The sequence below is a fragment of the Neophocaena asiaeorientalis genome, unplaced genomic scaffold (genome assembly GCF_003031525.2).
Source record: "Neophocaena asiaeorientalis asiaeorientalis breed wild unplaced genomic scaffold, Neophocaena_asiaeorientalis_V1.1 scaffold521, whole genome shotgun sequence".
In the NCBI taxonomy this organism is placed as follows: domain Eukaryota; kingdom Metazoa; phylum Chordata; class Mammalia; order Artiodactyla; family Phocoenidae; genus Neophocaena; species Neophocaena asiaeorientalis.
This window is the reverse complement of record NW_020174712.1, coordinates 1,013,608-1,035,683: the sequence shown is the minus strand read 5'-3', so window position 1 is coordinate 1,035,683 and position 22,076 is coordinate 1,013,608. Positions and strand designations below refer to the sequence as shown.

The following is a 22,076-nucleotide window of genomic DNA, read 5'->3' as shown; positions in this document are numbered from 1 at the left end:
TAGAGACAGCCTTGATACCGAGCAGGGCCCAGTGGGGTTCCTGGGCACAAAATCCTTCCTGTGTCCCCATTTCTTTGATTATAGGAAACAGGCTTCAGTCAGCCTCCGTGACCTTCCATGAGTTCCATGGGGCAGATTCAAGCAGTTGTTAATTAGGGAAGGGAGGGGAACTCAAGAGAAACAATAGAGCAGCCTTGGGGCAGGGTCCTGGTTCCCCATCAAGGGATACACAGAACAACGTCTTTGAGTTGTTTTGCAGGTACTGAGATCCCCCACCAGGTGGGAGAAGTTAATGGTTAATGGCATGCTGCCCACAGAGGCCGGATTTGGCTTCAGCTCTGCGCCAGGTGAACAGAGAGGGTTTGGAGCCGGATGAGGCGTTGTGGGCTTGCAAACTGGCTGCTCTCAGGATGAAGCCTGATGACGACATGTCTTGTCAGGCAAGTACAGAGTTTCAGAAGTGGAGGGATGAGGTGCCTGCAGGTGGCTGTGCAGTCAGCCTTCCCATCCCTCCGTCCCAAGCTTACCACGTGCTCCTGGCCACCTCTTAGTTCAGGATCCTAAGATTCTATTCCGATTCCTATTTGAAAGATAAGGAGGCCTAAGACCGAGAGGAGATCTGAAACAAGCCAGCAAACACAAGCTATCTCCTCTTCTGCCCTGGCCATAGATGCCTGCTGGCCTGGAGACATCTGTCAGAGAGGTGCTTTTGCCCCAGGCCTCTCCATATTTTGTACGTCTTTATAGCCATCACCCCATTTTCTCACTGTGTATTTGCCATCCTATATCTGCCTCAAACAGTGAGCTCCTGAAAATCAGGGATTTCAACTTCACATCCTCACCGCCTGCCACGGTACCCAGCATGTGGTCTGTGTGGTCACCCTAATGTACCTACTGCTCTACCAAGTCTGCACCAAGGTGACAGGGTTTTGTTTGGGTGGTTTGGTTTGGTTTTTATTTTGCACCCCAGTATTATCATTGCATAGAAAATAGAATTAGTCTTCATGTGTTGTATAAAGATGCCATTAAACATCTTATGTGTTCCAGACAGGGTGGAGCATGGAAAAAGAGACAATTCTCTGAGCCTGGATGGAGCAAAGCTGAGCTTGTCTCCAGAGGATCAGGGACACACTCCCCAGCGGTGTAGCAGCCTTCAGGACGCATGGGGGCCCCGTGCTGGCCGCACCCCAAGCCCCCGGTGAGGCATGGAGGCACCAGCACACCTGTGACCAGTGACTGCCCCAGCTCACCGCTACAGCGGACCCCAACTTTGGGGAGGGGCTGCAACAATGTGTTTAAGTGTCCCTAAATCCTTGGATCGAATCACAATTGGATTATTTTTAGGAAAATAAGGAACTCGAAATTCTCAGTCATCCCAGTTGATAGACTTGTTAGATGAAGGGACGCTGGCACAGTCTGGTAGGTAGGCCCCTCCTTCTGGGTCACTGCTCCTGAAGCTGCGCCCGCCCCACGGCAACTCCCCCCTCACCTCCAGGCTCCCTCCCAGGGGCTCTCCCCTCACTCCTGGGGCTCCACAGCACCCAGCCACACCCTGTCTTTGCGGAGCATCTTCCTGCCCCTCTGCTGCTTTCTCCTCCTCCACTGGTGAAGTTTCTAGAGGGCCGTGAACAGGCTCCTCTTACAAGCAGAAAGCTAAGTGCGCTCTCAGAGATACTTGCTGGACGGAATTGACCTGAACCACTTGGGGGGCCCCTGCGTTTCTCTGCGGATGGCTGTCACTTTGCTTCCTCTCAATCCAGCCAGTGGAACTCCTTCACAAGGAGCTATGTGGACGTTGGCCAATTAGTCTAGACTTCATACTCGTTTAAGCCCCGTGGGGTGTCGGCGGGGCTCTCGCCCTGGCAATGTCGACCACAACTCCGCTTGCACCTGTCTTTGGCCCAACAATTCCAATGATAGTAATTTACCCGCAAACACACCACCCCACAAATTTAAAAAATAAACCAAAACCACTCATGCATACAGCTACTCATTTATTTATTTCTCATTTATTTTTAACGGCAAAATATTGGAAAGAACCGAACGCTCATCCATGGACGATACCTGAAACTAGGAAAAGAGGGGGGCGGCTCTTACATTGAGGATATGCAAGCAACACTGCTGACCTCTGTCCATAATCACTTTCCCATTATTTTAAAAGCATGTAGTCAAAGAACACCATTGTAATAAGCACATGAGGAATAATTTACAAAATTATTTTTCTAAAATATGAATACCTACTATATATTACACATTTTACAAAAAGAAAAATACTAAGATCAAATACTTATGTCCTGCTCACCATACCCCAGGTACTGTTTTGAATGTTTGACTATGTTAATTCAATTTTCATAAGGATCCTGTGAGGTAAGCCCTGCTGCCGGCTCCATTTTACTTGCGGGGAAAGTGAGACACAGAGGTTCAGGCCTTAGTTAATGCCCACGCCTCTCGGTCCTGCTCCGACCCGGCCGAGGGCTCGCACTGGCCAGAACCGGGGGCCCTGCTCCTACCCTGCCCTCCGGAACCCCGCATTCTTGTCTCCTAACTGGGAAAACCCCAATAAATCGTTTATAAATACAAAGTACTTGGGCCTTAAAACTCAGTATACAAGGTAATGAGGTGCACAGGGGGACTGGGGGCAAATCGAAGCTGCATTCCCGAAATTCAGGTTGAGTTGGAAACTGAGCAGGCTGGAGTGAGCGGATTGGAGTGTCTGTCTGCAGTCGGCCCGCTAGTCACGACCTAGGTGACCTACGCCTTCTCTGCTCCCTCAGCACCTGGGGCTTCTCAGCGCCCGGACAACGCCCCCCACCTCCCCCACCAGCCCCACGGGCCGCACCCACTGCGCACGCGCGCGCCGCCGACTCAGGGATCTGGGTAGCAACACGGCCGCGCGGAGCCGCGCTGGCCAATCAGCGCGGCCGGGGGCGGGGCTTCCCCGCGGCGCTCCCGGGTAGGCGGTGGGCGATTTCCGGCAATAAATCCGGACGGGCCGCCGTCAGGTGCCGGCTGGGGGTTGTCAGTGCGCCAGGTGGGGCCCGGACCGTCGGCGCGCCAGGTAAGGACTGGGACGCCGCGCGCGCTAGGTGGGGACTATGGGCGTCCGCGCATCAGGTGGGCACGGAGGCAGTCTGCCCGCCACACGGCGCGGCCCACCCGTCTTCAACCCCACGCCCACCCTCCGCGTCCCGCAGCCCAGCTCCCCTCCCGCCCCCGCCTAAACCCGCTCCCACCGGGTCGGCCCCCTCCTCCCCCGGCCCGGGGCCTCCCGGACCACCCTTCCCCGGCCCGGCGTCTCCGGCGTCTGCCCTCCGGCCTCGTCCTCCCCAGCCCCTCCCGCGCGGGCACCTGCCCGGGCCTGCCCTAGTCCTCCCGGCGTCCGTCCTCTGCCCCCGTCCTGCTCCGGCCCCTCTTCGGTTGCCTTTCTTATTTTTCTTGAGTGGACGCGTTTCAATTTTGCGTCCTTCTCTTCGCGGTAAGCTCCGTTTGGACCCTTCTCCCAGCCCTGGCCCTGCTCAGACTCATCTTGAAGGAGTGTGGGGAATCGTGCCTTTTCCTGCGGAGCCCTCCTTTCTTACCTCTTCCAAATCCTTACCTCCAGCCCTAATCACAGAAGACACGTTATACCTTATTCTTTCGTGTTCCACTTTCCCCTCTTACGGGAAGGTTTTCCATTTCCGTGAGGCATCTGTGATTATCTCTCAGGCCTTCTTGCAGTAAACCCCATTTCTGATTCTCAGCCCTCGGTTTACCATTTCTTGATGGTCTTTCTGGATCAGATTGTTCCACATTTATAAGCCTTATTCATGTTTGACCCTCAATTATTTGGAAATCTTGTAAGGAAGAGAAAGCAACAGAAAAAGCCAAATGCTTATCAAATTGAGGATCAGTCATTCTTATCTCAGAACAATGCAAATTATTTTCTCAAAATTTATGATGAAATTTCCAGTATAAGAAATACTGGAAGAGAAACTCCTTTGCCAGCTTTTTTCTCTGAATATGAAAGTGCCTTTTACTTTCACTGTAACTTGTTTGTTTCTTATCTGTTTGTAATGTGTATAGCCATAGCTCTTGCTCTACAGGTATAGGCTTTATTGTTCTGAAAATCAGTTTAGTAATTGAGGAGAGTAAGTACTGTTATACATGTAACCTTTTCACATTTTTTAGAGCTGTTTCCTGTCATGTTTTCCTTGTCTTAGTGTTTTTATATTTAGATCAATCATTACTTTAGATCATATCTGATGATGTATGACATATAAGCTAAAAAATGTAAGAAAAAAACCCCTGCAGTTTTATGACATCTGTTTCTAATAGGGTGTTCAGGAATTGCTGTTTTAAAAATATAGTGGTAGAGCATGGATTGTGAATTGAGATTCCATGACTGTAAATCCCAGCTCCACCAAACTTTTTGCCTCAGTTTCTTCATCTATAAAATAGAGATTTAAAACTTTTAAATGCGGATTGCAGCATTTCCTACCTTATACGGTAGTGTGAGGACTCAATGAGATAATAGAGATAAATTGTCTAGGATGATGCCTAACCCATACTGAGATGTAGTAAATGTTTGCTGCTGTTATCATTAGTTAACGGAAAGTGTGCCTGTTGAAGGAAAGACATTTCTTGTCTTGTGCAGGAGTTTCCACTGGCAAATGAACTTCATGAAGCCCTGTTCTCCTGCAGTGCTTCACCCCCATGTCCTGCCATATAAAATAGAGATTGAGGGAAGATCTACAGCAGATGGCCCCATATGTTCTCTGACATTAGTTGGCATGAAATGTGCGCAAAATTGCAGATTGTACCAGCTATTTTACAAGAGTAGCCACTTTTGAGTAGTTGCTCTTACACATTTAATAATTTTCAGGAGTAATTTCTAGTTCTTATTTTTGTATTTGGAAATTATCAAAACAAAGGTGATTTTAATTAAATTTATAACATGATAGCAATTCAGATCTTTTAGCAGAACAGATAAATACATTTCCATAAAAAATGATGGGTTGTCATCATTCCAGAAGTTTAACAGTATTTTTCAATTTGCAGACTTGTTAGATGCTTCAGACTGGGACTATTTTTGAAAATTTGAGACCCAAGCCTTTCACATTGCAACTCGTGTGTTTTTTCTTTCTGTTTTTTTTCTTTTCCCTGATGGCTTTTTTGTTATTGTTTGTAATATCTGTGCTTCCAGAATCTCTGCTTTAGTTCATGAACTAAAGCATAAAGTATAAAGATTACATATAAGTACTATATAAGGTTATATATTATAATAACCTATGATGGGAAAGAATATGAAAAAAAATGGACATAATTGAATCACTTTGCTGTACACCTGAAGCTCACACAACACTGTAAATCAACTATACTTCAATTTAAAAAAAGTTATATGCAAGTGTAAAGCATAAGTATAAAGATTATACACCTATATGGAATGGAATACACACATTTATTTTGAAACAAATCTTTTCCTCTGTGTTGAAAATAAAACTCTTGGAAATGTACTATTTTTATTTCTATGGTCCAGTTAGCTGCATTTCACTCCTTCCAACCCATGGAAATATAAACACTTAGCAGCTGAAAAATTCAGGCTAACTATATTTGTTTCTCACAGAGTTGTTAAAGTCAATATGAATGATCTGTAGAGTTTTGGTAGTTGTAAAGGAATCAATTATCTTACAGGAAACCCCTAGCTGACTCTTAACTTTACTGCAGAAACTTAGTGTAAATGTTATAGGGATTGCTTGTGAGGCCTGAATATAAGTGCATTAAGTGGTGAGTGGGCATGGTGTCTAAATAGGCAAGTACAATGTGTGTCATCAAGTCTTAAAATATCTTGTTATCGGAGGTGTTGGTAAGAAGTTTCTGTTAAGTAGTTGTTCTTTCTGCCTCTGTTCTCCCCTTCAGTCTGTCCTTCACACCCTGGCAAATTATTGTGAAAATAGCACTGCTCACATTGCTGGATTGCTCAAAAACTTTAAATTATTTAGAGAATAAAGTCCAAACAATTTTGATATTCTGCGTTCTCCTAGTCCCCTTTCCAATCTGTTCTCTATTTCAGCCAGCCTATTCCGCTTATTCTCAAACATGTCACATGTATTCCTGTCTTCATTTTTTTCACCCACCATTTCTGTGATTGGTATTTTTTTCCTTTCTTCATTCACTTAAGATCTAACCATGCTTTAAGGCCAAGCTCATGTCCTAGTTTCTCTTCAGAGGTTTCCCAGGTGGTTTGCTTTTTACTCTGAGTTTCTTTTAGTTATTCTCTCTTTACCACTCATTTAGTACTCATATTACAAGATTGCATGTATGGGGGGCTTCCCTGGTGGCGCAGTGACTGGGAGTCCGCCTGCCGATGCAGGGGACACGGGTTCGTGCCCCGGTCCGGGAGGATCCCACATGCCGCAGAGCGGCTGGGCCCGTGAGCCATGGCCGCTGAGCCTGCGCATCCGGAGCCTGTGCTCCGCAACGGGAGAGGCCACAGCAGTGAGAGGCCCGCGTACCGCAAAAAAAAAAAAAAAAAGATTGCATGTATGCACATTTATATATATGTATATATTTAATGAGAAACCAATTTTATTAATTTAAATATATGAAGACTTCTAAATTCTGCAAGAAAGGAAAAAACTAAAATAATAAATTTGTAAAATCTGTGAGCATACAGATCACAAAAGAAAAAAGGAAACATACTGGGGACAATTCTTCAGCTGCATCAGGAATCAAATAATATAGGTTAACAATGTCACCATTTCTGCCTTTCAGATCAGCAAGTCGTGTTCTATAAAAATTGTCACGTGGGTAATACATTTTCATCTAATAAAAGAAATATTAAAAATAAAAATGCCTCAAATAAAAAATAATGTAAAATCACTTGAAATTCAAGCATGCAGAGATATTCACTGTTTACATTTTGCTATATCTGCTTTCAGATTTTTTTCTATACACACATATATAAATTTGTGCCTGCATGTAGAAATACGCAGAAGTATCACGTATATTTTCCTAAAACTTGCTTTGCTTTCACTTAATATACTGTGAATATCTTTTCATGTTAACATATATTTGCACAATTACTGTTAATAGCCATTTACAATCCCAGTGTAATAACAAATGCATTTAACAAAACCTCCTTTAGATGTTTTAATTGTTTATAGTTGTTACAGTTTGTTCCTGTCACAGAGAATTCTTCAAGGGACAGTTTTCTGCGTAACATCCCCCCGCCCCGGTTTTATTGAGATATAACTGACATATAGCACTATGTAAGTTTAAGGTGTACATCTTGATGATTTGACTTGCATACATCATGAAATGATTACCACAGTAGGTTTAGTGAACATCTATCATCTCCTATAGATACAACATTAAAGAAAAAAAAAATATTCTTCCTCATGATGAGAACTCTTAGTAAACTTAAGATTTTACTCTTTTTTTTTCTTTTTTTTTGCTGTACGCGGGCCTCTCACCGCTGCGGCCCCTCCCGTTGCAGAGCACAGGCTCAGCGGCCATGGCCCACGGGCCCAGCCGCCCCGCGGCACGTGGGATCCTCCAGGAACCGGGGCACGAACCCGCGTCCCCCGCATCGGCAGGCGGACTCCCAACCACTGCGCCACCAGGGAAGCCCCAAGATTTACTGTTTTAATAACTTTCAAATGTAATGTGCAGCAGTGTTAATTACCGTTTTGTACATTACGTCCTTAGTGCTTGTTTATTTTATGACTGTTGGTTTGTACATTTTGCGCATACGCATATATTTTAATATATTTTAAATATACTTAACATATATTGTGTGTGGAGGGGGTTTTCATTTGTTTTTTAGTTCCTCAAGGGTTTACTGGTATACCCTTAGGGAAGGGACACATACGGTAGTGACACGTTTAGTCTGTGTTTATGTGTTTGTCGTTGAAGTAATACTGTATTTGACCTATTAGCAATATTCTGCATAGTTGCCACTTGATTCTTTTCAAACGCAGTTTAAATACGATATTGAGAGATACTTTGGCAGTCGTCAGAGGTGGTCCTCAAAGACATTCTTCTGTTTGTGTTTTATGAGACTAAATTTGTCATTTAAGCATCATCTACTACATCATGGTACTTGCCTTCTTTCGTAAAAGTATTCTCTGGCTTCTGTCTGAAGCTTCATGAAAAAGTATCAGACACCTGCTATTGGAGACAACCTTAAATAATCTGGATGGACTAGACATGGGTGGTGGCTTTTGCATCTTAGGGTGGTCAGTAGTTGTGAAACAAGTGTGTGAGATGAGGCTTATCAAAATAGTTTTGAAATTTAAGGAATTATTTTTAATTATCTTCTAAAGAAAGAATTTCAGTTAAACAATATATGACTGAAAACGATGTGTTCTGATTATTACTTAGTTTAGCAAGGTTTTGAGATCCTCTTGGTACAAAGGAAAATTACTTCATCATACGTTTCGTGTTGAGCACTGGTAGTTGACACAGGAATATTGTTGAAGAGTTATAATTTCCCTCTGAAATTTTTTTGTCTCTTCTAAGCCAGTATAAATGCCTATTTAATGGCCTATTTTTTGTAAGTTACATTAAATATATTTGGGAGATGGTATTTGAACACTTTCATCTCTTGTGTACTCTATGATATGATGTGATATGATACTTCCACATTAGTGAAATATCCCAAATCTATGTTGTCGGACATGAGATTAATATAACACATTACTCTATGGAAACTTTTTGTTGAGTCATTAACTACCTTTTTGTAGCTAAACACAATGTATACTTTTTAATTCTTACCGTACTGGCTTCTTTATAACACTTTCCTCTCTGTTGATCATTTCTTTCTTAAACCCATTCTTCTCTTGCCTTCCCACTTCCCCTACGTCCGTGGCTCTTCCTGTTCGGTGTCCTTTCTCGCGGCTCGTCTTCACCTGCTTGTCCCTTCAATGTCAGCGACCCTTGAAGCTGGCCCCTTGGCTTTCTTCTGTCCCCATGCTGTCTGGTCTCTGTCTGTACAGTCTAGATGCTGGCGGTTTTCCTGCCTTGCTCTCCAGCCTTACCCTCCCCTCTGAGCCATTCATTCAGTGATTGTTGAGCTACCCTTGTGCGCCGGGCATCGTTCCAAGCGTTGGGATACAGAGTTGAACAAGACATCGCGTTTTCTTGAGGAAGGCAAACTGTAGCCATGTAAGTAATTTCAGACAGCATTTATTACTAGGAAGGCACTAGGCGCTGGCAGAGACCGAGTAGCCCTGAGGTCTTTGTGAAGCTCAGGTCTGGTTGAACTGTCTCCCTGCGGAGTGGAGCTTCCTTTCTCGGCCGCTTGGTGTCCTCAGAGTGCAGTCCAGCTCCTTTGACTGTTTGCCCCCAGCGGCCTCTCCATTCTCACTTCCAGCCACTCCCCACTCCCCCCTTACATGGTCAGCCTCAGGCCGACTGGACTGTGTACAGGGCTGAGCATCAGTGTTTCATGTTCTGTTGCTTCTAATTTCTGGCATGAGTTTTCTCTTCGGTGTCATATTCCTTTTCTTTCTCACTCCCTGACTGCTTGTTCTTCAGGCATGAGCTGAGACGTCACCTCTGGGAAATCTTTCATGACACGTGCAGGGTTGGGCTAATAAATCCACCAGTCCCCATCCGTCTTATTTTAGTACAACTGAAGTCCTGTGTTACCTTCAGTGTTTCACCTCAGTGTCTAGCTGGCATGTAAGGCACGTGCAGACATTTAAATATTAAGAATTGTATTCATTAAAGTTAACGAATAAATGTTCTAAATGAAAAGAAACTTACATCAATTACACATACATTTTTAACTTAAATTATAGGAGAGCTATGCCATTTTTGGGCCAGGACTGGAGATCTCCTGGATGGAGCTGGATTAAAACAGAAGACGGCTGGAAAAGATGTGAACCCTGGAGTGAGGGACTTGAAGGAGAGAATGACCGGTGTGGCGCCAGCCACGGCACGTGAGTCGCAGCTCAGCAGAGCCACACCGTCCCCGCCTGACTCTTACGGCTTCACCTGTTGGAGCCCATGACTTACTGCTTGGCTGAGAGTCCCCCCCCGCACCTGCACAAGGCTGGTGTAAGGAAACAAGTTACTAGCCAAAGTCTGAGCCTGGTAGATCGCCTAGTGCCCATGCACAGATGCTGCCGTCTTCTTTTTAATTTGAGACGTTTAACCCTTACAGTAGTCCGAGAGATAGGTATTATTCTTATTAACCTCCCATTACAGCTGAGGAACCTGAAGGAATTAAAAGATGTAGTTTTGGCGGCCTGCGTCAGAGGCCCGTGGTGACCGTGGCTTGCGCGAGACAGGAGTATAGTCTTCTCTGTCAGAGGCCTGAGTTGGTGAGGTGGCCTTTAGCTCTGCCATCCCCAGAGGGTAGCCTCGTCGGCGGGGTTCAGGGTGGAGTTCTGCCCCCACCTCCGCGTTGCGCTTGGCAAGGTAGAGGAGGAGGGTACCTGTGCCAAACCTCACGGGCTGGAGTGGGAGCTGCAGGACAGGCTGGGGGTTGTGGTCTTTCTCCAGATGAAAGTGAGAGATTGCATGGATGCAGGAGCAGGCCCGCGTGGCCGTGGTGTGCTCACCCGCAATCCCCATCACAAGTGTATTTGAGCATTTGGAGGATTGGGGAGGTCTGCAGACCTCTTCCTCCAAAGTGTCACGGGTCTAGTCATCCATTTTACTGCATGTGTTTATCTCACATTTGCGTAACTATCAATTGTGTATTTCGAACTGACAGGTCATCTGTTTTTCTGTTAGGAATTTGGTACCTTTAGACTGGAGATTGGGGTTTGCGGTATTTAAAGCAGAAATTAATTTTATATTTAAGATTATAGGAAGGATAACACACAGTGTTCGTTGAATTTATATTGTGGCATTTCTCTGCCATTCTGAATTCTAAAATGTCAGTTTAAAAAAAGCTGTAATGCATGAAATAGAATGTTACTGCTACTTCTACACTAAGGAATTTGCATGTGTTTTTTTCCTCATGTATTCTTTATTTCCCCTCATTCCAAACATGTTGTGAATATCGAAGAATACTTTTTTCTCGTATATGCATAGAATTAGAGGCATACAATCAAGACCTGTTTTCTTTGCATGATAAACTCCATGTTCTCCTGTCTCCCTTCCCCCCTTCCCCACAGACACTCCCACTCACCCACTCCTATTCACACTTATTTGAAAATCCTTTGAAATATAAGTGGTGCTGGCAGAGGCCTCTCTGTGTGGGTGTCCTCACAGGGACGGAGGCTGTGTCACAGCAGCCGTGGACTCTCCACCACAGGTGGAGTGAAGACACCTTGCTCCCATCCAGGTGCCTCGCAAGTCTGGGTGCCTCCTCTTTATACAAATGGTATATGTAATTACCAACCTTACATAAACTTTACAAACAGGATGGGACCGTGGGCAACTTACTCTCTCCCTGCCAGAGAACATGGTGGGACCGTTGTAAATGAATTGTTCTCAGACCCTTGCAGTTGGACTTTTAGTTTTCATCTTTGTTAAGTTCATCCTGAATCTTTATCAGCTTCATCCAGAACACACAAAGATGTGTGGATCAGAGATGTTTTTATTAATTACCTTCTGTGAACGGAGAGAGTGTTGGTCTTCCTAGCCCAGTGCTTACTCCAGACCCTTCACAGTGAGGGACCAGGAGAAGGTGACTTTGCTTTGCTTGTCCACAGAAAGGATGTGACTGTCCCCTCCTCTCCAGAGGGGGCTCCTTGGAAACAGAAGGAGCCTGAGTCCTGCCTGTGCTCCTTTGGTGTGTAGATAAACCCCTCCATGAGCCAGACCTGAGATGCCTCTGGTTTTGTGATTACACATGCTGTTGTATGTGCTCAGTCTATACCGTATGTCAGGCATTTACTGTGTATTCCCAGTGCTGGGATCCAGCAGTAAACAGAAAGAGGCAAGACCCATGCCTGGAGGAGCTTGCATTCTAGTGGGACAGTCAGATGAAGGACAAAAGGAGCTCCATGTGGTCTGTTCCGTGTCTTAAGTGCTGTGAAGGAAAAAACCTGGGGTGGGAGGGGAGACCGTTGGGGTGGGGGTGGTACATGGAAGTGTCGCGGGGGGGGCCTCTCTGAGCAGGGTCAGCTGAATGACACCTTGGGCACTGAGAGGGCAGCCCAGGTGGGGAAGGGAGAGCAGAGACCCCGAGGCAGGTGTCATGAACTCGGGAGCAGCGGGGACAGCAAGGTGGGTGGGATGAGGGGCAGCAGGGGACCAGATGCCAGCGTGGCCATGGCCGGTCATGAAGGGCCAGCAGGGTTTTCTCAGAGCTAGACGGGTCAGTGGTTTGGAGCAGAGAGAGGGGGCTTTTGTTCCGGTTTGTGTTTTAACAGGCTCCTTCTGGCTTTTTTGTTGGAAGTGGGCTGCAGAGACGTGAGGCAGAGCAGATAGACGCATTCCTAAGAGCCTGTGTAATGACCCAAGTGAGAAATGACTGTGGCTCAGAAAGGATGGAGGTGGCGGGTGATGAGAAGTACTCAGATTCAGATGTTTTGCAAGTGGAGCTGGTAGGTTGCTGAGAGGTGGAGTGGGTGGGCAGTGAGGGGGGCGTCGGCAAAGGCAGGCAGGTGTTCAGCCTGCGCAGCTGGGGTGTGGCCGTTCGTCTGATGACAGTGGAGTCTGACCGTGTACCTTCCTGTGCATGCGCGAGATCCTCAGGGCTCGTGCCCGGGAGTGGAGCTGCTGGGTCACGGGCAGGCCCACCTTCCATTTTCCAACGAGGTGGTATCTATTTCTGCTCCTGCTGTCAGTGCGTGTTCATCTGACCACACTGCTCATCCTTTTTTCCCATTTTTTATTTCTTGGAAGTAAATCTGGGCAGAGAAGAATAAGCTCAACGTCATTAGTCAGCAGGGAAGTGCAGGCAATCTGGGAAGACACACGTCGCGGCGAGCCTGAGATCACAGTGCAATGAGGGGTCAGCAGCAGACCAGCTAGAAACGTACCGGAAGTTCCAGGGGAGTGAGACAGCCGACGTGGCCTAGACAGAAGTGTGGAGAGTGTTCACCTTCCAGATAAGGTGCCATGACACACCTACCACAGCGGCTACAGTTAACAACAGAACGTTACAGGTGCTGGTGAGGGCAGTGCCGAGTGCTGGCAAGAATGTCCTCTCGTAAGCTTGATGGGAGTGTAGAATGGCACAGCCACTTTGCTGACTAGTTCGGTACTTTTTTATTAAGTTAAACATATAGCTGCCGTATGACCCAGCATCTCAGTCCTAGGTATTTACCCAAGGAAAATGGAAGTTTATGTTTACACAATACCTGTATGTGAACGTTAATAGCAGCTTTTTTCCAGTAATTGCCAAAGCTTGGACATCACCCATGCTCTTCAGCTCTCCAGGGGAGGGCCACTCAGGAGCGAAAGGAACGAACCGTTGATTGACACAACGTGATGAATCTTAGTTTCATCTTGCTTAGTGAGAAAAACGAAACCCAAGAGGCTTCATATTGTGTGATTCCATTTATATGGCCTTCTGTAAAAAGAGGTGAAAAACAGACCAGTGGATGCGAGGGGTCTAGAGGTAGGGGAAGGAGTTGATTACACAGATGGCAGGAGGCTTTCTGGGGAGTCGTAGAGCTGCCCTGTAGGGAAGGCGCCGGTCCCTTTATGACTCTGCATTCGTCACAACCCCTGGAGTTGTGCAGCACGAAAAGCAAATTTTGCTCTGTGTAAATCTTAAAAAAAAAACCCAACCAGGATGTGTGTGACGGGGAGCTGGTCACCCAAATGATGTAAACTGTGACAGATGGATGTGATTGTGTTACAGACGAACCCCATAACCACACTGAGGTGGGTGTGGAAGAAAGGAGCTGACCTGGGAACTTGGGAAAACCATGTTGACAGGATATTGTCAGGCTATAGACAGACACTCTAGGTGGTAAATGTGCTTCTCATGCCCCAGGGTGTGGGTTAGCAATTCTGAAACTACTTTATCATGTATACTAGGATTAAGCAGAGTGAGTAAATAAATGCAGATAATGACAGCCAGATCTCTCACTTTGGAGAAGGAAGTCACAAAATCATGCTAGACTGTACCTTGTGGTGCTGGATTGGTGGTGGTGGTGTCAGTGTTACTCATGCGGTTGTTGCTCTTGTGGGTGGGTGGGTGGGTAGATAGGGATCGGTGTGTAGGTGAATTAATATAACATGTTCCCCAGTTCTGTCTTCTGGGAGGCCAAGAGCGGTGGTGCCCCAGTAGCAATGAGCAGACTGAACACCAGGATCTTTGTTTTGAAGGGTTCCTGGGGAAGTGGTTGATTCCAGAGCTGGGTTACGGAAATAATAAGCTGAGCCTAGAGCATTTTGTGGTGTCCAAAAGTAAGGAAATACTTAAAAAAAGGGGGGGTGCGGATGGGAATACGTCAGATGTCAAAAGGGCAGAGGCCAACCTGAAAGCAGTCCAGTGGCCAAAGCTGGAGCCATTTGAGCAAAAAGCAAATAATGGTGGTCTTGGATTATAACTCAAAGGAGAAGATAAATACCCCTGAGTTTATGGGGATATAACACATGAATAAGTGGGGAAGAAGGGACAGCTCTTCCTGACAGAATAATTCCAGTTAGTGAATGTGGAAGGAATAGGGAAGTAGAGTGTCACCATTAGGACACCACAGTAATGATGGCTGCAGGCCGAGTCCACTGATAGATGCTGAGATTAGTGGGTGAGATGTTAAGGAAGAACAATATTTGCAAAGCGTCCTCCAAAATATCTATGAATTCACAAAGGGAAAACAGTAGCTTTACAGTTGAGAACCCTGGCAGATCCCACCTTAACCGAGTGATCCAGGTGACATGACCAGGAGCAAGACACAGGGGCAGCGTGTACCCTGATCGCATAGGTCCGGATGGGGTCCTGGAACAGTGAAGGGCACCAGCGGGAGACTGGCGAGACACAGGTCTGTGGGCGAGTCAGCGGTACTGTGCCAGCATCCACTCCTGGCTTTGGTTGCCGTCCTGCATTCATGTGAGATGGTGGGGAAGCTGGGGGTGGGGACTTTGTACTATTTTTGCAACTCTTCTTGAAGTCTAAACCGATCTTTGAAAGTTGCTTTAAAAAGTCACCATTGAGAACATCAACAGGCAAGCCAGTGACTGGGAGAAAGTATCGTGTTTTGTAAGCTGTCACTAAGCTGTTTTCTCGGCTCCGTTCTACCTGCTCACACCTCCCTGTGACGCTGCAGCCGGTGGACCCTGCTAGGCCCTGCCTGGGGAGGGTGCCGCACACAGGGCCTGTGGGGTGGGACTGGGGCAGCTGCTGCCGGGGCCTTTCTCTACCTGTCCCCCCAGGTCGGCAGCACTGGACTGTCCCTCCCAGCATTTCTGACATTTGCAGACCTGGCTCATCGTGTCCCTTCAACACCAGATGCTGGTGCCCGCACCCCACCCCGCAGGTGGATCCCAGGCCCTCGAGGCTTCTCATCTGAGCTCAGACTCCAGCACCAGCCAACAGTGCTTCCTCCTGCTGGTTCCAGCCTGTGCCCTTCGCTCTCCCAGTGCAGTGTGGTGACAGCTGTTTGCAGTCACTACCTCTAGAATGCTTCAGTGTTCTTTTCGGCTTTTAGGTTACCTAGTTAACAATGTTTTGTATATATTTGTACATTTTCATTTTAAGTTTCTCAGTTAAAATAATTGATGTGGCGTCTGTGTCCTGATTGAACTCAGCTGTTACACTGACAGCTTTTCTTCCAGGATTTTGGCAACTTAGTAGAGACAAGCAACTCAATTAGCAGCTGGGAGAATGACTTGGACAAACATGCAAATGGCCAGTAAGATAAAAGTTCAAATCTTTAGTTATCAAGGAAACTAAATTAAAACCCCAGTGATGTGCACCTTCTTCTTGGTTTTGTTGTAAACCTAAAACTGCTCTAAAAAATAAAGGCTTTTAAAAAAGCCACAGTGAGGTAGAACTATCCACCCACCAGAATAGCTGGAATTAAAAAGGCTGACAATAAATGGTGATGCAGATGTGGAGCAAACGGAACTCCCCTTTTCAGCTTTTCACCACTGAGCATGATGATAGCTGTGGGCTTATCATATATGGCCTTTATTATGGTAAGGTACGTTCCCTCTATACCCTCTTTATTGAGAGTTTTATTGTAAATGGATGTTGAATTTTGACAAATGCTTTTTTTGCTTCTATTGAGCGATCATATGTTTTTTTTTTACTTCATTTTGTTAATGTGGTGTCTTACATTGTTTAATTTGCAGATGTTGAACCGTCCTTGCATCCCTAGAATAAATCTCACTTGGTTATGGTATATGACCCTTTTAATGTATTGTTGAATTCAGTTTGCTAGTGTTTTGTTGAGGATTTTTGCATCTGTGTTCATCATTGATATTGGCCTGTAATTTTCTTGTGGTTTGCTTGTGTGGTTTTGGTATCAGGGTAATGCTGGCCTCACAAAATGACTTTGGGAAGTGTTCCCTCCTCTTTGATTTTTTTGGGAGACTTTGAAAAGGATTGGTATTAATTATTCTTTAAATGTTTGTTAGAATTCACTAGTGAAGCTCTCTGGTCCTGGACTTTTTGTTTGTTGGGAGGTTTTTGGTTACTGATTCAATCTCCTTACTCTTAATCAGTCTGTTCAGATTTTCTCTTTCCTCATTATTTAGTCTTGGTAGGTTGTGAGTTTCTGGGAACTTAACCATTTCTTCAGGGTTGTCCAATGTGTTGGCATATAATTGTTCATAGTAGTCTCTTAAGATCCTTTATTTCAGTGGTGTGAGCTGTGATGTCTCCTCTTTCATTTCTGACTCTGAGTCCCCTCTCTTTTCTCCTTGGTGAGTCTTGCTAAATGTTTGTCAATTTTGTTTATCTTTTCAGAGAACCAGCTCTTAGTTTCATTGATCTTTTCCATTGTCTTCCTACTATTTTTTCCATTGTGGTTTTTTTTTTTTTTTGCGGTACCTGGGCCTCTCACTGTTGTGGCCTCTCCTGTTGCAGAGCACAGGCTCCAGATGCGCAGGCTCAGCGGCCATGGCTCACCGGCCCAGCCACTCCGTGGCATGTGGGATCTTCCCGGACCGGGGCACGAACCCGTGTCCCCTGCATCGGTAGCCAGACTCTCAACCACTGTGCCACCAGGGAAGCCCTTTTCCATTGTTTTTATGCTTTGTTCTTCTTTTCTAGTTCCTTGAAATATAAAGTTACATTATTTAAGGTTTCTCTTGTTTCTTGGTGTAGGCACTCATCACTATGAACTTTCCTCTGAGAATTGCTTTTGCTGTATACCCTAAGTTTTGGTATGTTGTATTTCCATTTTCATTTGTCTCAAGGTATTTTTTTCATTTCTCCTTTGAATTCTTCTTTGGCCCATTGGTTGTTCATTAACGTGTTTAATCTACACATATTTGTGCATTTTCCAGTCTTTGTCTTGTAATTGCTTTCTTGTTTCATATCATCAGGGTCAGAAATGTGCTTGATATGATTTCAGTCTTTTTTAAATTTATTGAGACTTGTTTTGTGGCCTTATAATATGATCCATCCTGGAGAATGTTTCCTGTGCTCTTGAGAAGAATGTGTATTCTCTTGTTTTTGGATGGAATGTTCTATATATGTCTGTTAAGTCCATGTGGTCTAATATGTCATTTAAGTCACCTCCTATTGTTGTACTGCTGTCTATTTCTCCTTTTAGGTCTGTTAATATTTGCTTTATTTAGGTGCTCCTGTGTTTACAAATGTTACATCCTCTTGTTGGGTTGATCTGCTTATCATTATATAATGACCTCCTTTGTCTCTTATTAGAGTCTTTGTCTTAAAGTCTATTTTGTCTATTTCTGATGTAAGTTTAGCTACCCCAGTTTTCTTTTGGCTTTCATTTGCCTGGACTATCTTTTTCCACTCCTTCACTTTCAGTCTTAGTGTGTCCTTGCATCTGAAGTGAGTGTCTTGTAGGCAGCATATATATTTGTCTTGTTTTTTAAATCCATGCAGCCACTCTGTGTCTTTCAATTGGAGAATTTAGTCCGTTTACTTGGAGAATTTAGTCCGTTTACATTTAATGTAAATATTGATTGGTATGTACTTATTGCCATTTTGTTAATTTCTGGCTGTTTTGTAATTCCTTTGTTCCTTTCTTCTTCTCTTGTTTACTTCCTTTGTGGTTTGATGACTTTCTTTAGTGGTATGCTTAGTTCCCTGTGTCTTTATCTTTTGTGTATCTACTATAGATTTTTGCTTCGTGGTTACCACAGGCCTTACATAAAACAACTTGTATTTGTAATAGTCTGTTTTAAGTTGATAACATCTTATGTTTTGAATGCATTCTAAAGCTACATTTTTACTCTCCCTCCACGTTTTATATTTTTGGTGTCGATTTACATCTTTCTATGTTGTGTATCCATTAACAAATTATTGTAGTCATAGTTATTTTTACTACTAATATTTTTGTTTTTTAACCTGCATACTGTCTTTATGAGTGATTAGCCCACTGCCTTTACATTAGATTATTCTTAATTTTACTGTATTTTTACCTTTACAAGTGAGATTTATACTTTCATGTTTCCCTCTTTGTATTTAGCACCCTTTCATTTTGGCTTAAAGGCATCCCTTTAATATTTCTTGTAGGGCTGTTCTAGTCATGATGAACTCCTTTAACTTTTGCTTCTCTGGAAAATTCTTTATTTCTTCTCAATTCTGAAGGACAATTTACTGAGTATTCTTGGTTGGTAGGGTTTGTTTTGTTTTTTGTTTTCCAGCACTTTGAATATATTGTTCCACTCCCTTCTGGCCTACAGAGTTGCTACTGAAAAATCTGCTGATATTCTTATGGAGATTCCCTTGTATGTAAGGAATTGTTTTTCTCTTGCTGCTTTTAAGACTCTTCTCTTGTTTTTAACTTTTGACACTTTAATCATAATGTATCTTGGTGTGACTTTCTTTGGGTTCATCTTATATGGAACTCTCTGAGCTTCCTGGATCTGAATGTGTGTTTCTTTCTCCAGGTTAGGGAAGTTTTCAGCCATTATTTCTTCAAGTAAGTTTTCTGCCTCTTTCTCTCTTCTCCTCTGGGACCCCTGTAATGTGAATGTTGGTCTGCTTTATGTTGTCCCAGAATGCCTTAAGGTATCTTCATTCTTTTTCATTCTTTTTTCTTTTGGCTGCTCTGATTGGGTAAGTTCCACTCCCTGTCTTTGAGTCACTGATATTTTCTTTTGCTTCATTTAGTCTGCTTTGAAACCCCTCTGTTGTATTTTTCAGTTCAGTTATTGTATTCTTCTGCTTTGTGACATCTATTAGGTACTCTTATATTTTCTCTTTGTTGAAATTCTTATTTTGTTCATCATTTATCCTTCTCCAGAGCTCAGTGAGCATCTTCATGACCATTATTTTGAACCTTTATCAGGTAAATTACTTATTTCCATTTTATTAAGGTTTTTTTCCCTGAGGTTTTATCTCGTTCTTTGATTTGGAACATAGTCCTCTGTTTCTTCATTTTCCTTGACCCTCTGTGTTGGTTTCTGTGCATTAGATAAAACAGCCACCTCCTCCAGTCTTGAAGGAGTGGCCTGGTGTAGGAGATGAACCTTACTGTTCAACCCTGCCCCAGCTCTTGGTTGTCTCTCAAACCTCTGTGATTGTCCAATCAGCCTACTTTATTTTTAGTCTCTCTCAGTAGTTGAGGGTGTGCCAAGACCTGTCAGTGTCGCAAAGGGGAGTATATATCAGTTGTTACGTAGATTCAAGCTGATTGGAAGCCAGACCCTGAGGCAGCAGCTTTTGAAGTATGCACATATACCTCTCAGGGGAAGACTGGGAGGTGGGCTTTTCTGTTGGTTTCCTCTGAGTTGAGCCCTGGGGTAGCCAGTTAAGAATGGTTTCCTTCTCTGCTATTGTCCTGTTGAACCCACGAGCACAGCGCCACTGGCCACCAGAGCCAGGCTATCAAGGGTTGGGTTCTCTGGGCAGCAGCCATGACAGTCTGCGTACCAGATGTGTGCATTGTTCCTCACTCAGAGATGCTGATGACCCACAGTGGGGCAGGGAGAGAGTATGAATGTGGTGCCTGCCAGGCTCCTGTCTCTAGAGAGGGTTGCAGTCAGCTCCCAGATGAGTATTTCATTAGCACCCTGCCCCTTCGGCCATAGCTGAAGGTAAACTGACAGGCCTCTTTCACAGGGAAGCTGGTGCATTTTGGGCTGAGGTCTCTGTACTGTGTTCTGGAGGCAGCTGGTGGAGAGCTCTCACTGGATGTCTGGGGGCTTGTCTCTCAGGTGCAGGTCTTAAAAGTTGGGGTGCTGATGTGAGTTCACGTCCCTCACTCCTCAGAGAGAAGCTCCAGGCTGGGAGTTCCCTCCCGACTCTGGACAGCCCCTCGGGGCTGAGGTTTGTGGTGAGATGTGTCAGGGCCTCTCCTACCCACTTAAATGTGTTGTTTTCTTGTTCAGCTGAAGTGTAGGGGTGCTCTGCTGGTTTGGGGGTTTTCCTCAGGGAAAATTGTTCCATATGTAGCTGTCAATTCTGTGTGTCTGTGAGGAGGTGAGCTTGGGGTCCTCCTTTGTCACCATCTTGAACTGGACCAGAAGCAGTTTTCATGAGGCTTTATAATTTGTTTTAATATCAGGTAGGACTAGACTTCTCCCACTGCTGTTCTTGTTCTGAATTGTCTCCTAATTCTTCCTCGCTTTCTTCTTAAATGAACTTTGTATTTAACTAGCTCTAAGGGAAAAATCTGATATTTTTTTATTTGTTAAATTTATATTTTTAAGAAACTTGTTTCATTTCTTCTCATTTATTTACAAAGAGTTGTACAAAGTAGCCTTTTACAATTTTTAAAATTTCCTGTGTTTGTAATTTTCTTCTTGTCATTAATTTTATATAGTGTACTTTCTCTGTTTTGTCTGATAAGATATCTAGTGGTTTATCTTGCTGGTTTGTTTTGTCCAGTGAACCAGCTTTGGGGCTTATTTTTCAGTTCTATTCTTTTACTATTTATTAATACCTGTTTTATCTTTTTTTTTTTTTTAATTTATTTGGCTGCGCTGGGTCTTAGTTGCAGCATACAGGATCTTTTAGTTACGGCACACAGGATCTTTCAGTTACGGCACACAGGGTCTTTTAGTTACGGCACACAGGATCTTTCAGTTACGGCATGTGGGATCTAGTTCTCCGAGCAGAGATTGAACCCAGGCCCCCTGCACTGGGAGCGTGGAGCCTTAGACACTGGACCACCAGGGAAGGCCCCACCTGTTTTTATCTTTAACAGTTCTTTTTGTTCACTTACTCTTTTTCTAGCTTTCAAGCTGTATGTTTATATTATTTACTTTTTTATCGATATATGTATTTAATGCTATAAAGTTTCCTGCCACACTTGTCTTTCTTGGGTCTGTACATGCTGATGTGTACTTCCCCATCCTTTTATATGTGTGCGTATTCGGTATGGTGTTTGTTTTGCTTTGTGAGCCAACCCCAAACACTTTTCCTTTAAAAGTGAGCCAATCCCCTTCACGCTTACTGCTCCATTTGGCCTCAGTTCCCTGAAATTAATGTTTTGGATGTACAGTACACGTTTGCATCTGTATCTGTCTGTCTTTATTTATGTTCACCTCTCTCATACACACAACAGAGAGTCTGGCCCCTTGTGTTTTATTTGCTTTTACTCTTTTGATATTTAGGAAGTTTTTTACCTCTTATTTTCACCTTTATGCTAATACCTTTGTGTGGTATCCTTGGTTTCTTTTTGAACACTGACTGTTGGCTCCGTACAGTGTGTAATATTGCAGTTAGCTGCTGACCTGTCTCCCCTGCCCTCTCCTACCTTGTTAGTCATTGTTCTCTGCTATGTGTCTTATAGCCATCACTTGCTGTGTCTTTTCTGTCATCATGGACCCTTCGTGTACGTGTAGAAACATGTAATTCTACAAGTACATACATGTTACTTGTTTAACACCAGACTTCTTGCCTCTGCCTCTCTAGTCCTGGCGGCCTCCCGAGCTCATTCTGTAGTGGATTCTCCACTAATTTCCTGGTTGCCGTACTTCTCTGTTCATGCACATTCATAACGTTTGTTGCGACCTTTACCTTTAAGACTGAGTTTATCTAAATGATAAATCCTTGACTCACTTGAGTATGTTAACTATGTCACCTGAACTCATTC

At 44.3% G+C, this 22,076-nt stretch overlaps 2 protein-coding genes across 7 annotated transcripts in view; both read left to right on the top strand.

The window, feature by feature from the left end:
- Window positions 1-434, top strand: part of LOC112409669 (putative uncharacterized protein ENSP00000383309) — a 68,369-nt gene extending 67,935 nt beyond the window's left edge. Inside the window, exon 7 of the mRNA XM_024759940.1 lies at window positions 260-434. Within this exon, the coding sequence (XP_024615708.1) occupies window positions 260-376 (117 nt within the window). The 3' untranslated portion in view covers window positions 377-434. The remainder of the gene's footprint in view (window positions 1-259) is intronic.
- A 2,505-nt stretch (window positions 435-2,939) lies between these two features.
- The window catches only part of FBXO25 (F-box protein 25), a 50,729-nt gene continuing 31,592 nt past the window's right edge, over window positions 2,940-22,076 (top strand). For all 6 annotated transcript variants that reach the window (XM_024759971.1, XM_024759966.1, XM_024759969.1 and 3 more), the window contains exons 1-2: window positions 2,940-3,058; window positions 9,783-9,923. In XM_024759971.1, coding sequence (XP_024615739.1) covers window positions 9,790-9,923 — 134 coding nt within the window. In that variant the 5' untranslated portion in view covers window positions 2,940-3,058; window positions 9,783-9,789. The remainder of the gene's footprint in view (window positions 3,059-9,782; window positions 9,924-22,076) is intronic.